Raw genomic sequence first — 14,061 nt, 5'->3', positions numbered from 1 at the left:
ACTCATCTGCCTGCCTGATCGCTCCTAACCTCTCTGCCTGCCTGCCTGATGGCCCCTAACTACTCAGCTGCCTGCCTGATCACCCCTAACTCCTCTGCCTGCCTGCCTGATCACCCATAACCACTCTCCTGACTGCCTGATCACCCCTAACCACTCTGCCTGCCTGCCTGATCACCCCTAAGTACCTCTGCCTCGGTCCCTGCCTCCACAGCTTCGTCTGGAAGGACATCCAGAATGTTGTTCGTCTGTCCAGTCTAATTAGCATATTATGCATTTATTATTATAAATAGGATTACATAGTTGCATTCAAACCATTTTGGTAGATCCTACCAGGTACATTTGACATTTTTTTCAGTCAATGATTTTTTATTTATTATTACTGCAGTAAAAATCTTGCCGTGGAACATAAAATATTGGGACGAGCCATAACCGATTTGGCTCGGTGGATAAAGTGTCGGCGTGCGGACTGAAGGGTCCCAGGTTCAATTCCAGTCAAGGGTATGTACCTTGGTTGTGGGCACATCCCCAGTAGGAGGTGTGCAGGAGGCAGCTGACCTATGTTTCTCTCTCATCCATGTTTCTAACTCTCTATCCCTCTCCCTTCCTCTCTGTAAAAAATCAATAAAAGATATTTTTAAAAAAATATTGGGATGATTTCAATCTTCTGCTAATTTAGTTGGTTCTTTAAATTGGATCTAGTCAACTTTTATAGCAATGTATATGTGTTAGAATTACTTTTGTAAATATCACATGAATATATAGCAATAGTCCAGAAGAAATCAGGCCAACTCTAAACAGTTAGGAGAGGTAACCTGGGGTTTACCCACCAGACATAGGCTCAAGACCTTCTAACAGTAAGTAGGGAAAATTCAGTAATTATAATCAGACTAGAAAAAGGCTAACACTAATACTGATGGGTAGAGACAAAAAAAAAAATTGTAGATTGATCTGCATTACTTTATTTTATATCCCTTTCCCTCCACCACCCCAAACTAATTAAGGATAACAGTATCCTAAATTACAAATTAGACAAAGTTAAGCATTGGAGTAATGTCAAAGAACTGGAATTATTTTTTTAGCACTATATTTGCAACCTTACTGAAAGGAGTTAAGATTCAAGCTTTAATTTTTAAAAAATACTTGCATAGTTCAAAAATTTCAAACACAACAAAAACATCAAAATATACTGAAACATCCCATGCATATACAGCAATATAGGTGTTTTAAATGTAGGTATGAATGTGAACCCATGGATATATTCCTTATCACTGATTTCTTTTTACATAAATGTTTGCAATATATATTTATTCAATATGTTTCATAACTTAACAATATATCTGAAGATCACTAATGCCAGCACATACATATTTATCTTATTCTTTTAAACACCACTCTTCATTTAAAATTCACTTTTAGATTACAAAATATAAGAAAAGCACACCTGTTCAGTTGTCAGCTGTACTGCAGCATGAACTGGCATACTATAGCTTGGCCCAGCTCTTCCAGAGCCCCAACCACTTTCCAAACTGAATCCAAAAGCTATAATTTACAAAATGAAAATAAAATCACCAAATAAAATAGATTATTTTTTAGCAAATAGCTTTTAAAACTTATAAAATAAGCTCCATTAAAAATACTCTTTAATATATTTTAAAATTGTTTAGCCCTGGACAGTGTGGTTCAGTTGCTTGGAGCATTAACCTGTACACCAAAAGGTCATGAGTTTGATTCCAGGTCAGAGCACATATCCAGGTTCAATCACCGGACAGGGTGTGTGCAGGAGGCAGGTGATTGATGTCTCTCTCACATCGATGTTTCTCTCTCTCACACACTCTCCCCCCTCTCTCTAAAATAAATAAAAACATATCCTAGAGTGAAGGTTAAAAAAAAATAGTATTTTTGCCCTGACCGGTTTGGCTCAGTGGATAGAGCATCAGCCTGCGAACTGAAGGGTCCCAGGTTCAATTCCAGTCAAGGGCATGTACCTTGGTTGCGGGCACATCCCCAGTGGGGGGTGTGCAGGAGGCAGCTGATCTATGTTTTCTCTCTCATCGATGTTTCTAACTCTCTATCCCTCTCCCTTTCTCTCTGTAAAAAATCAATAGAATATATTTAAAATAATAATAATAAAAAAATTTAAAAAACAGTTTTTTAAAAGCTAAATCCTATCATTAATACACTATTAAAATAATTCTACATTATTTGAATAAACACTTGCTAAACAAATAATTCTTTCCCATTCTCTATTTTAAGATTCTTATTGTCTATATGTAATTTATCAAAGAGAACATTTACAATCAAGATTTCTAGATACTATCATGAGAGGAATTTGGGGGAGGGATTTATAGGACCTCATATATTTCTCTCTCTCTCTCTCTCTCTCTTTGTGTGTGTGTGTGTGTGTGTGTGTGTGTGTGTGTGTGTGTGAAACCTCCTATGAAACTATAGCTGTTTCAAATTAAGAGAAAAAAATTCCCGGATTTTCTTTAAAAGACTCCAAAAAAGTTATAACTTAGAGCCTTCATGCAAATTAGTTTAGTCAACCAAACTCAAAGTATCACTTAAGATAACAAATGTTTACAATTCCTACATTTTTACAATATCAAAATAATAGTAGGTTAAACCCTAAACTTACTTTTTGGTGCAGGACCCAATTTAAATCCATGTTTTTTCAACTGATCTAAAACCGCTTTTCTATTTTCTTCTTTTCCCCAAAGAGTCATATGCAGAGGCATGGTAAAAGCGTTGTTTGCACCAAAAGGGACTACCCTATTGTATTTAAGAAGGAAAAAAAAAAAGTGAGAAATGAAAAGTGGCCATTTTTTACTCCCATTAAGAATCTGACTATTAAGTATTCTGTGTTGCATTCAAATTTTGCATGAAGTAAAATAGGGAGGAACTAGTGGGCAGACTAGAAAGAAAATGATAAGAACAGGACCAACAATAATCAGAAGAAAGGGGCGGTTTTACTAACAGAATGACAGATGAAACAGAGTAAACTAGATAGATAAAGCAGTGTTTAAATATAAGGATAGTCTATAATCAATATTGTAAGATAAATAAAATAGTAAAACTGAGAGGGTAGAGCTTTCATTAATACAACCAGAGGCTAGCAAACCCATTCTGAGACTGTAGAATTATTTGCAAGAACTATTTCTGATCCAGTTTATTCTCAATATTTGAAAAACCTGATGAACTGAGAAAGAAGAAAACAAGTACACAAATAAAGTGAGAAGACATTTCTGAGCCTTTGTCGTCCAAACTCACTTTTTTTATATCCTAACATTCCATACTTAAATTGAGATCACAAACACAAATGTACAAAAGAACTGGAGTATGCCCTGGATAAAGCTATACGTGCTACTCAGCAGTAGTCAATTGATGTCATGTGAAAAAGAGAGATCAGCATCACCAAACCTTCCATTTGTCAAGAAAAATCTTCATAAATAATTTTTTTATTTAGGAAAAAATAACGTATAAAATATAGGATATCCAGTTATTCAAATATTGAGGAAAATTTTTAATTTTTAAACTGTGTAGACAAAATGAAGCTGACCTACATCTAATCACAGGCTACCAGTTTCACAACATCTGATTTAAACAAACACTTCCAAACTCCCAAACCTATGCACTAAAAGGTCTGGAGAGACAGTGTGAACTTCCCAATATTTAAACCATAGTCTATTTTTCTCCAAGGCAATAATTCAAAAGAAAAGTGAGGGAATAGCAAGGTAGTAGAGGTAAATGACAGGAGAATTAAAACATTTATTAAACACATGCTAAAGGTTTGTGATAACTATACACACATAGCAAATTCAAAGCTCAATGCAACTCAAAATTCTTAAAACTAAACTCTGAAATACATTACCCTTCAACTTGTGCCAATTTGTTGTCCATAATATAGGCCAAAGCAGCTGCAAGATCTTTCTTTAAATGGCCAACTTGATTTCCATTCACATTGTTTACTTTAATTGCATTCTTATCATAGGAGTTATTGGGGTCTCGTTGTAATGCAACCATTTCATTATTATTAACCTAACAAAAATAATGAACAGATAATATTATAAATAATAAACATACAATAATAGCTTTCTTCATCATATTTTATCTGGGATTTCCATTAACTATTAATTTTTAATGCTTACTGAGTAATATTGTATAAGAAATGTGTACTTTGTTGGACTCATATTTCTATAGAAATATTAAAGAATATATTTTAATGATTCTTTTAAAATATTTTTCTAATGTGCATTCATTGATAAGTTAACAAATCCTTGATATGTAAGAGACATAATCAAATTAAACAACAGAATCACACTACCTAAAATTTTCAGCATCATAACTTCTGAAAACAAGTAATCATTATTGAGTACTGCTAAACATTGTTATAAGTACATTACATAGATTGACTTGGTAGGTACTATGTATTATCTCCATTTTACAGATGAAGAGAGTAAAGCACAGAAAAGTTAAGTAACTTGCCTAAGATCATAAAACTAATAAGTAGCAATGCTAGGATTTGAATCTAGGCAGGCTGGTTCCTAAGTCTGAATTCTTCAGACTCTGAAGGGGGAAAGAGGCATTAATCATAAGTGAGAATGGAACTGGAATAAGAAAATATATACAGACTTCAACTCATGCCGTTCTGATTCCATTTGATTAAAAATTACCTGAGGGTGACATTGAAAATGGAAGACTAAGGACTTCAGAAAATTCTCTCCTCCATTAAAAGTAAGAAAAAGAAAGAAAGAAGAAAGAAAGAAAGAAAGAAAGAAAGAAAGAAAGAAAGAAAGAAAGAAAGAAAGAAAGAAAGAAAGAAGGAAGGAAGGAAGGAAGGAAGGAAGGAAGGAAGGAAGGAAAATAAAGACTGGCAAAAATTGTCAGCACCAATTTTTTTCAGAACTCTGAAAACTACAATGAAAGGATTCCAAAGACAAGGGATGTTAATTCAAGAAAAACAGCTGAGCACAGCTTGTGTGGCTGTGGTTGAGCATCAACCCATGAATCAGGAGGTCCCGGTTCAATTCCTGGTCAGGGCACATGCCCAGGTTGTGGGCTTGATCCCCAGTAGGTGATGCGGTGCAGGAGGCAGCCAATAATGATTCTCTCTGATCATCAATGTTTCTATTTCTTTCCTCCTCTCTTTTCCTCTCTGAAATCAATAAACAAACATTTTTTAAAAAAGCCTTGGATATTGGGAAAAAAAGGAAAACAGTTTAATGTATGTGTTCTGGTCCCATCTCCAGCTCTCAGTTACATGATAACCTTCAAAAATAACAACCTGCTGGGATTCTTGGTGCAGCCTAACAATAACCAGAATGCACAATGGAGCAGAATCTTTCAAGATTTATTTCCAAAGAACTGTCATTATTTGACCTGTATTATGGTTCTCTAGAAGACCCCCACTAGCAGAGATTTTTTTTTTATTGACCTCTGAGCTAACACAGTATAAAACCCTTCTCCCTTGGGTGGGCGTTTGTCCAAAAACAATTATACAGACAGTTGGGACACTGAAAAAGCTGGGGAATGAAAAGATGTCCAAAGGGACTTTGAAAAGCTCCAACATATTTCTGGGAATTTAGAAGGCCATATGCACACCTATGAAGTATGCATGCCCAAGACTGTGCATGTGTTCAGGAAAGACCTGAGAAGGTCCTAAGCTCTCACTTCTGGCTGAACTTGAAGGTCTGAACAAGCAGGAAGTAAAGGCTAAGGCAGAGTTGTTCATTGCTTGGCTGTGTGTCGAAGGAGTGCCCCAAATGCACACAGATCCTCTCAGTAAAGACTGGGAGATTTACTATTTGCAATACAATCATTAGCTGCCACCGAACTAACCAAGTACAGACATCAGTGGCCACACACAACAAATAATAGATTTTACAGGATTAATTCAGAAGTCATTAAACAAAAACAACAATTACCAAATCAGCAACAAATAATTATGGAGAGGGGAGAAATCTGATTTCTAGAGTTACCACATTATTTAAAACTAGAGGCCTGGTGCACAAAAATTTGTGCACTGGAAGGGGGGTCCCTCACCCTGGCCTGCCCCCTCTCACAATCTAGGAGCCCTCAGGGGGCTCCATTGTGCATTCTAGTTATTGTTAGGCTGCACCAAGAATCCCAGCAGGGATGTCCTACTGCGGCTTGGTCTCCCTCTGCGGGAGGCGACCAGCCCGATCAAGGGAAGGCACCGCCCCCATCACCCCATCACTGCTGCTGCCTCTGGCCTCCTTCTGCAAGAGGCAACTGGGCCAATCAGGGGAAGAAGCCGCCCCCATCACCCCGCTGCTGCTGCCACTGCCGGCCGCTGTGGCCGCCTGCCCTTGCCCTCACAGCCGCCACAGCTGCCGCCTGATCTTGGCCCTCACAGCCACTGCAGCTCTGTCCGGAAGGGCATCTGGAAGACATCCAGACGATAGCCGGTCTAATTAGCATATTACCCTGTTTTTAGTATAGATGGCCACTTCTCAACAACAACAAAAAGAAACAAGACATGCAAAGAAATGAGAAAGTATGGTTCACTCATAGGAAAACAAATCTGTTCCTAAGGAAAAAATAACTACTCCTAAGGAAAATCATATATATGACCTATTGAAAAAATGTTTTAATTTTAATTTTAAATATCTTCAGAGACTAAAGCATGAGAACTAAAGGAAAACATGAGTAGGAGCACAGCCTCACCACCCCCAGACCAGCCTTGGACACTGCCCTGGACAACACAATGAGTGGAACAGAAGTGGGACCTCCCACAAGACCCACTCTGCAGGTACCCCACAGGTCCAACAGCGAGTGGAACACCAGCAAAACTGTGTGCACATGCCTGCCGCAGGCACCAGCAAGGATTCCAAGTGAATGGAAAGCCAGCAGCATCTTGCACACCCCAGACTCAGGCACCAGACTGCCAGCAACTGAACACCAGCAGGACAGTGCCTATGTCCCCTTCTGCCCCAAGCACTTGCAACTAAAACCTGTGAGACCAGCTCAGAGCGGGAAGGGAATACAGCTCAGAACAGAGACAATCAAGGCGTGAGACTCAATGATGACCCAGCCTTTGAACTAAGGAGTCCTCACCCACTGGACTACTAGTGGCTTCAACCTCTCAGACCTCAATCAGGTTGGCCAGAGCCAGAAAGGGACAGTAACTCACATTCACCTGCACTAGAGCAGCTCCTAGGAAGCCCAGGATTCAATAACACAGAGCAAAATCCTGTGAGGCCCACGAATAGAGGACCCAAAGGACTTTCAGTGTGTGAGTGTGTGTGGTTTTGTTTTTTTGCTGTGTGAGTGTGTGTGTGCGTGTGCATGCGTGCGTAGGTTTTATTTTTTATTGTTAATTTGTTTTTTACCTTTTTTTCTTTCTTCTTTTTTTTGCGTATCTCTAATTTATCTCTTTCCTTTGATTCTATTCTACTTCAGCCTCTTATTATTATTAAATTTTTGTATTTTGCTTTGTTTTTCTGTTTAATCATCTTTGCCATTTTGCTTTTCTTATCTATATCTTAATACACCCATTATTACTATATTTTAATTTAATAATAATTATTTCATTTATTTCCTGTTTCCTCTTTTTCCTCCTATACTAGTTCTTTTAGCTTCCTCTTTGCTTCCATATAGCCATCTTTTTGTCTTCTTTCTCCCTTTTTCTTTATATCCCCCTAAATCTTTGGTCGAACATCTTTTAGTATATTTTTTCTTTGAGTTGTTTTCTTTTTCCTTCTTAGTCTTTCCTGTTGTTACTGCATTGAGTAGCTTGATTTTCATGCTGTTTTTGGTTTCACCCTGTTTTGCCTTATTCCCTTCTGTCAGCACCGGTATTAAGAGCTGGCAAAACAATGTAGTGGTCGATCCTCACTGGCAGCAAGTCAGAAGGGAGATCCTTTCCACGAACAAGACAGGAGAGCCCAAATAATGCACATAAGGAGCATTTCTAGAGCATCTGACACAGGTAAACAAAGAGATTGCATCAAAACACTATTTACATTAGGCCAGCCTATAAAAACTAGGATGCACAGCAGTTCATAGAAACAAATAATAAACAGAAGCAAATGAAAAGAAACGGCTAAAATGGGGAGATAAAAAAAGAACCCCCAAATTAGAGAAAAGACAGAATCTCCAGAAAAAGAATTAAATGAAATGGAGAAAAGCAACCTCTCAGACACACAGTTCAAAGCAATGGTTATAAAGATAACTAAGGAACTTAGTACAAATTGCAACAGCATGAAAAGGAAAATAAAGGCCATGAACAAGAGCCAGACAGAAATGAAGAATGATATATCTGACATCAAGAACACACTGCAAGGTATTAAAAGTAGATTGGGAGGAGATTAAAAATGGTGGCAGAGTAAGTGGATGCTGCATGGACATTCATTACATGAAATTACAACTAAAATACAGAAAAACTTCCTGAATAATCAACGAAAGACTCGCTGGAGAGAACCCTGATACCCAAGGACCAAAAGTAGAGACCACATAGAGACTGTTAGGAGGGACAGAAGCGTGAAAGGGCTGGCCTGCGCCCAACACAGGAACTAAAGTTCCTGAGAGATAACTCAGCCACTGAGATTTATGGGATCTAATCCCAAACTCGGCCCCCCAGCAGAGAGCACCAGAAGTGATAAGGGTACCCACATAACATCTGACTGTGAAAAGCAGCAAATTGCTGCCTGCCAGGGAGTGACAGCTAAAAATTCAGGCACCCTCTTGAAGGGCCAATGCACAAAATTCCCTGGGGAGCCACCCACCTTGTGCTCTGGCATAGAGAGGGCAGAGTAGACTGGAGATGTGTGACCAGAAACCAGGATTGGGGATTCAAGGGATAGAGCTCAGTAGACAGACACCCACAGTTTCCTATGCTGAGTCATTCCCTCACACAGCAGAAGACATATATCCCACACAGACATTTGCCTAGCCTTGGGGGGTGGGGGGGAGAGACAGTTGACTCACCCTACTGGAAAACACTTTACCCTGAGGCCAATTGAGATACTAAAAATAAAAATTAGCCTCCAGGTAAAAACAACTGCCACACCCTGTTAAAAAAAACTCTCGCCACACCTGAGGATGATTACCTGAAGGCAATCAAAGTCTGAATCCTATTAGTCTGTAGGCAGAGGTGGTCTCTGGAGGCTTTGAGTCTTAGCCTTATCTAATTAGTCAGAAACAGTGTTTGACACTGTTCTGCACTAGAGATTGAGAGGCCTAGAGGATCAATCAAATAACAGAGTCACAAATCCAAAATGAGGAGACAAAGACTGCCCCCAAATGAAAAAACAAGAGAATTCCCCAGAAGAAGAGATAAATGAAGCAGAGATTTTTAAAAACAATTATCTGAGCCCTTGCTAGTTTGGCTGAGTGGATAGAGTGTCGGCCTCCAGAATGAAGTGTCCCAAGTTCGATTTCAGTCAAGGGCACATGCCTGGGTTGCAGGCTTGATCCCCAATAGGGGGTGTGCAGGAGGCAGCCAATCAATAATTCTCTCTCATCAGTAATGTTACTAACTCTCTCTCCCTCACCCTTCCTCTCTGAAATCAATAAAAATATATTAGGGAAAAAAAATTTATCTGAAACAGAGTTCAGAGTAATGATGGTAAAGATGCTCAATGCCATGAGAAAAGATATAGTTAACTATGAAAACAGAAATAAAGAATGACATAGCACAAACAAAGAACACATTGGAAGGAATACATAGCAGATTAATGGAAGCTGAGGATCAAATCAGTGAATTAGAAGACAGGGTAGAAAAAAACCACTCAATAGAAGAACCAAAAAGAAAAAAACAATAAAAACAAAACAAAACAAAACAAGGTGGACAGCTTAAGGGAGCTGTGGCACAACATGAAACCTAACAATATTAGAATAGCAGGTGTGCCAGAAGAGGCAGAAAGGAATAGAGAATATGTTTGAAGAAAAAATGGCAGAAAACTTCCCTAACCTGGAAAAGAAAAAACTCACACAAATTCAGGAGTCACAGAGACCCCAAACAAGAACTCAAACAGGACAACAACAAGATACATCATAATTGCCCTAACTGGTTTGGCTCAGTGGATAGAGCATAAGCCTGTGGACTCAAGGGTCCCAGGTTCGATTCCAGTCAAGGGCATGTACCTTGGTTGGGGCAAATCCCCAGTAGGGAGTGGGCAGGAGGCAGCTGATCGATGTTTCCCTCTCATCAATATTTCTAACTCTCTATCACTCCCTTCCTCTCTGTAAAAAATCAATAAAATAAATTTTAAAAAAAGATACATCATAATTAAAATGCCAAAAATTAAAGACAAAGAGAATCTTAAGGGCATCAAGAGAAAAGAAAACTGTTACCTACAAAGGAGATCCCATAAGGCTGACACCTGACTTCTCATCAGAAACTCCACAGGCTAGAAGGGAATGGCATGAAGTGCTCAAGGTAATTGAGAACAAGGATCTGAAACCAAGATTATTATATCCAGCAAGGCTTTCATTCACAGTAAGTGGTCAAATTAAAAGCTTCCTGGACATTAAAAAAAAAAAAAAAAAGAAGGCTAAAGGAGTACATCACCACCAAGCCAGCACTCCAAGACATGCTAAAGCGACTGATGCAATGAGAAGAAACAGAGAGAGAAACCTAGACGTACAGAATTAAAATGGCAATAAATAAGTATCTATCAACAATAACCCTAAATGTAAATGAATTAATTGCTCCAATCAAAAGGCAGAGGGTAGCTAAACAGATACAAATATGTGACCCAACTATATGCTGACTACAAAAGACCCAGCTCAGAACAAAACATTCACACAGGATGAGAGTGAAGAGATGGAAAACAATTTTCCTAGCAAATGGAAATGGGAAAAAAAGCTGGAGTAGCAATACTCATATCAAACAAAATGGACTTGAAAATGAAGGCCATCACAAGACACAACAACGGTTACTGCATAATACTAAAGAAATCAATCCAAAAAGAGGATATAACACTGATAAACATGCTTGCACCCAATATAGGAGCGTGTATATATATTATATACATACTAGAGGCCCAGTGCACAAAAACTTGTGCACTCAGGGGGGAGGGGAATCCCTCAGCCCGGCCTGTGTCCTCTCGCAGTCTGAGACCCCGAGATCCCTTGGGGGATGACCACCTGCTGGCTTAGGACTGCTCCAAGGGGGAATGGGCCTTGACTGGCAATCAGACATCCCTCTGGCAGTCCAGCAGCCCTCAGGGGATGTCCACTTGCCAACGGGAGCATACCTAAGCTGCAGTCGGACATCCTTAGCGCTGCTGAGGAGGCGGGAGAGGTTCCCACCACCACCGCTGTACTGGCAGCTGGCAGCCTGGCTTGCCATTTTCAGGCTGGCCGGTGACTGAAGCCCCCAGCCTCTCCTTTTTTTTTTTTTTTTTTATTCTGGGATTTATTTACCTTCTATGGCTGTCACTGGAGCTGAGAGCTGGCTCCAGCTCTGAGGCCATTGCCGGCTGAAAGCAGGTACCTGGAGTTTGTTTAGGTTCTATAATTACAACTTTGTTGCATTCGGAGCTCAGATCTGGGCTGAGGTAGGTGGGGAACCTTGGCTTCCTCCATCACTGGAGAAAACAAGCCGCCTCTTCGCTTCAGCTGCCTGGCTGCCAGACGCCATCTTGGCTGGCAGTTAATTTTGCATATCTCGCTGATTAGCCAATGGGAAGGATAGCAAAGTTACAGTTAATTACCATGTTTGTCTATTATTAGATAGGATATTTTAAAAAAAACTTATACAGGACTCTAATGGTTAGATTGACAACAATACAGTCACAGTTGGGGACTTTAACACCCTGCTGTTTCACTGGATAGATATTCCAGACAACTTAACAAGGAAACAGTGACTCTAAAGGACACACTGAATCAGATGGAGTTAACTGACATTTGCAGAACATGTCACCCCAAAGTAGCAGAATATACATTCTTTTCAAGTGCCCATGGATCATTCACAAAATAGATCTCATGTTAGGACACAAAACAAGTCCCTACAAGTTCAAGAAGATTGAAATCATATCAAGCGTCTTTTCAGATCATAGTGGAATGAAATTAGAAATGAACTACAGTTAAAAAACCCAAAAGCATTCATTCAAACACATGGACGCTAAATAGTATGTAATTAAACAATGAATTGGTTGCCAATGATATCAAGAAAGAAATCAAGAACCTCCTGAAAATTAATGAAAATGAACACATAACAACCCAAAATCTCTGGCACAGAGCAAAAGCCGTCCTGAGAGAGAACTTGAAAGCACTACAGGAATACCACACACACACACAAAAAAAAACCCCCAAGGAATATAAAGTATTCAACCCTACAACTTAAAGAACTAGAAAGAGAACAAGAAAAGTCCAGAGTAAGTAGAAGGAAGGAAATAATAAAGATTAGGGCAGAAGTAAATAACATAGAGACTGAAACAACAATACAAAAAAATCAATGAAATCAAGAGTTAGTTCTATAAAAGGATAAACAAAATTGATGAACTATTAGCAACACTCATCAAGAAACAAAGAGAGAGGACCCAAATAAGTAAAATCAGAACAACTTTACACCTACAGCACAGAAATACAAAGAAATGTAAGAAAATACTATAAACAACTGTATGACAACAATCTGGACAATGTAGAGGAAATGGTCAAATTCCTAGAAAAATACAATCTCCCAAAACTGAATCAGGAGGAATCAAAAAACCTGAATAGGCCAATAATAACTGATAAATAGAAGCAGTAAAAAATAAAAAGAAAACTCCCAGCAAGCAAATGCCCAGGTCCAGGGGGCTTCACAGGGGAGTTTTACCAAACATTCAAAGACAAACTAACACCTATGCTCCTCAAAATATTTTTAAAAATCCAAGAGGAAGGAACACTTCCACGGTCTTTTTATGAGGTGCCCATTATCCTAATTGCAAAATCAGATAAAGACACTAGAAAGAAAGAGAATAACATCCCAATATCCCTGATGAGCATAGATGCTAAAATCCTCAACAAAATACTACAAATCAGATCCAGCAATGTATTAAAAAGATCATACACCATGACCAAGTGGGATTTATTCCAGGGATGTAAGGCTGGTACAATATTTGCAAATCAATAAATGCAAGACAAAAATAACATAATCATATTAATAGTCACAGAAAACCATTCAATAAAATCCAATACCAAATTTTTCATAAAAAACTCTCAACAACGTGGGAATAGAGGAAGCATATCTCAACATGATATAGGCCATATGTGACAAACCTACAGCTGAAATCATACTCAATGGGTGGAAACTAAAACCATTTCCTCTAAGAATAGGAACAAGAAAGGGATGTCCGCTTTTACCACTCTTATTCAACACACTGCTGAAAATCCTAGGCACTGTGGTCAGACAAGAAATAAAAGGCATCCAAATTGAAAAGGAGGAAGGAAAACTCTCATTATTCGGAGATAACATGATATTGTATGTAGAAAACACGAAACACTCCACCACAAATACTAGATTTAATAAATGAATTTGGCAATTTAGCAGGATACAAAATTAACACCCAAAAATTGATGGCTTATTTTGTTTTATTGCTACAAGTATTACAAAGGGTATTATATATGTCTCTTTTTTTTTCCTCCCTTGACCTTCTGCTAGCCTCCCATACCCCCCAGTATCTTGTGTCCATTGGTTATGCTTATATGCATGCATACAAGTCCTTCGGTTGATCTCTTACCCACCGCCCCAACCCTCACTGGCCTTCCCACTGTAGTTTGACAGTCTGTTCGATGTTGCTCTGCCTCTGTATCTATTTTTGTTCATCAGTTTACAATGGTCTTAATTATCCATAAATGAGTTAGATTATATGGTATTTTCCTTTCATTGACTGGCATATTTCACTTAGCATAATGCTCTCCAGTTCCATCCATGCTGTTGCAAATGGTAAGAATTCCTTCTTTTTTACAACACAATAGTATTCCATTGTGTAGATGTACCACAGTTTTCTAATCCATTAATCTGCTGCTGGGACTTAGGCTGTTTCCAGATCTTAGCTATGGTAAATTGTGCTGCTATGAACATAGGGATACATATATCCTTTCTGATTGGTGATT

At 38.7% G+C, this 14,061-nt stretch overlaps 1 protein-coding gene across 1 annotated transcript in view; it reads right to left on the bottom strand.

Moving 5' to 3' along the window:
* LOC102755872 (helicase-like transcription factor) overlaps positions 1-4,035 on the bottom strand; it is a 28,802-nt gene extending 24,767 nt beyond the window's left edge. Inside the window, exons 1-3 of the mRNA XM_006752575.2 lie at positions 3,869-4,035; positions 2,636-2,769; positions 1,442-1,539 (exon numbers count right to left, since the gene is read on the bottom strand). Coding sequence (XP_006752638.1) covers positions 1,442-1,539; positions 2,636-2,769; positions 3,869-4,020 — 384 coding nt within the window. The 5' untranslated portion in view covers positions 4,021-4,035. The remainder of the gene's footprint in view (positions 1-1,441; positions 1,540-2,635; positions 2,770-3,868) is intronic.
* Between the last annotated feature and the right edge of the window lie 10,026 nt (positions 4,036-14,061).

Source organism: Myotis davidii, unplaced genomic scaffold (assembly GCF_000327345.1).
Source record: "Myotis davidii unplaced genomic scaffold, ASM32734v1 scaffold3450, whole genome shotgun sequence".
Classification (NCBI taxonomy): Eukaryota; Metazoa; Chordata; class Mammalia; order Chiroptera; family Vespertilionidae; genus Myotis; species Myotis davidii.
The sequence above is the reverse complement of the archived record's forward strand: the minus strand, read 5'-3'. Positions and strand labels throughout refer to the sequence as shown.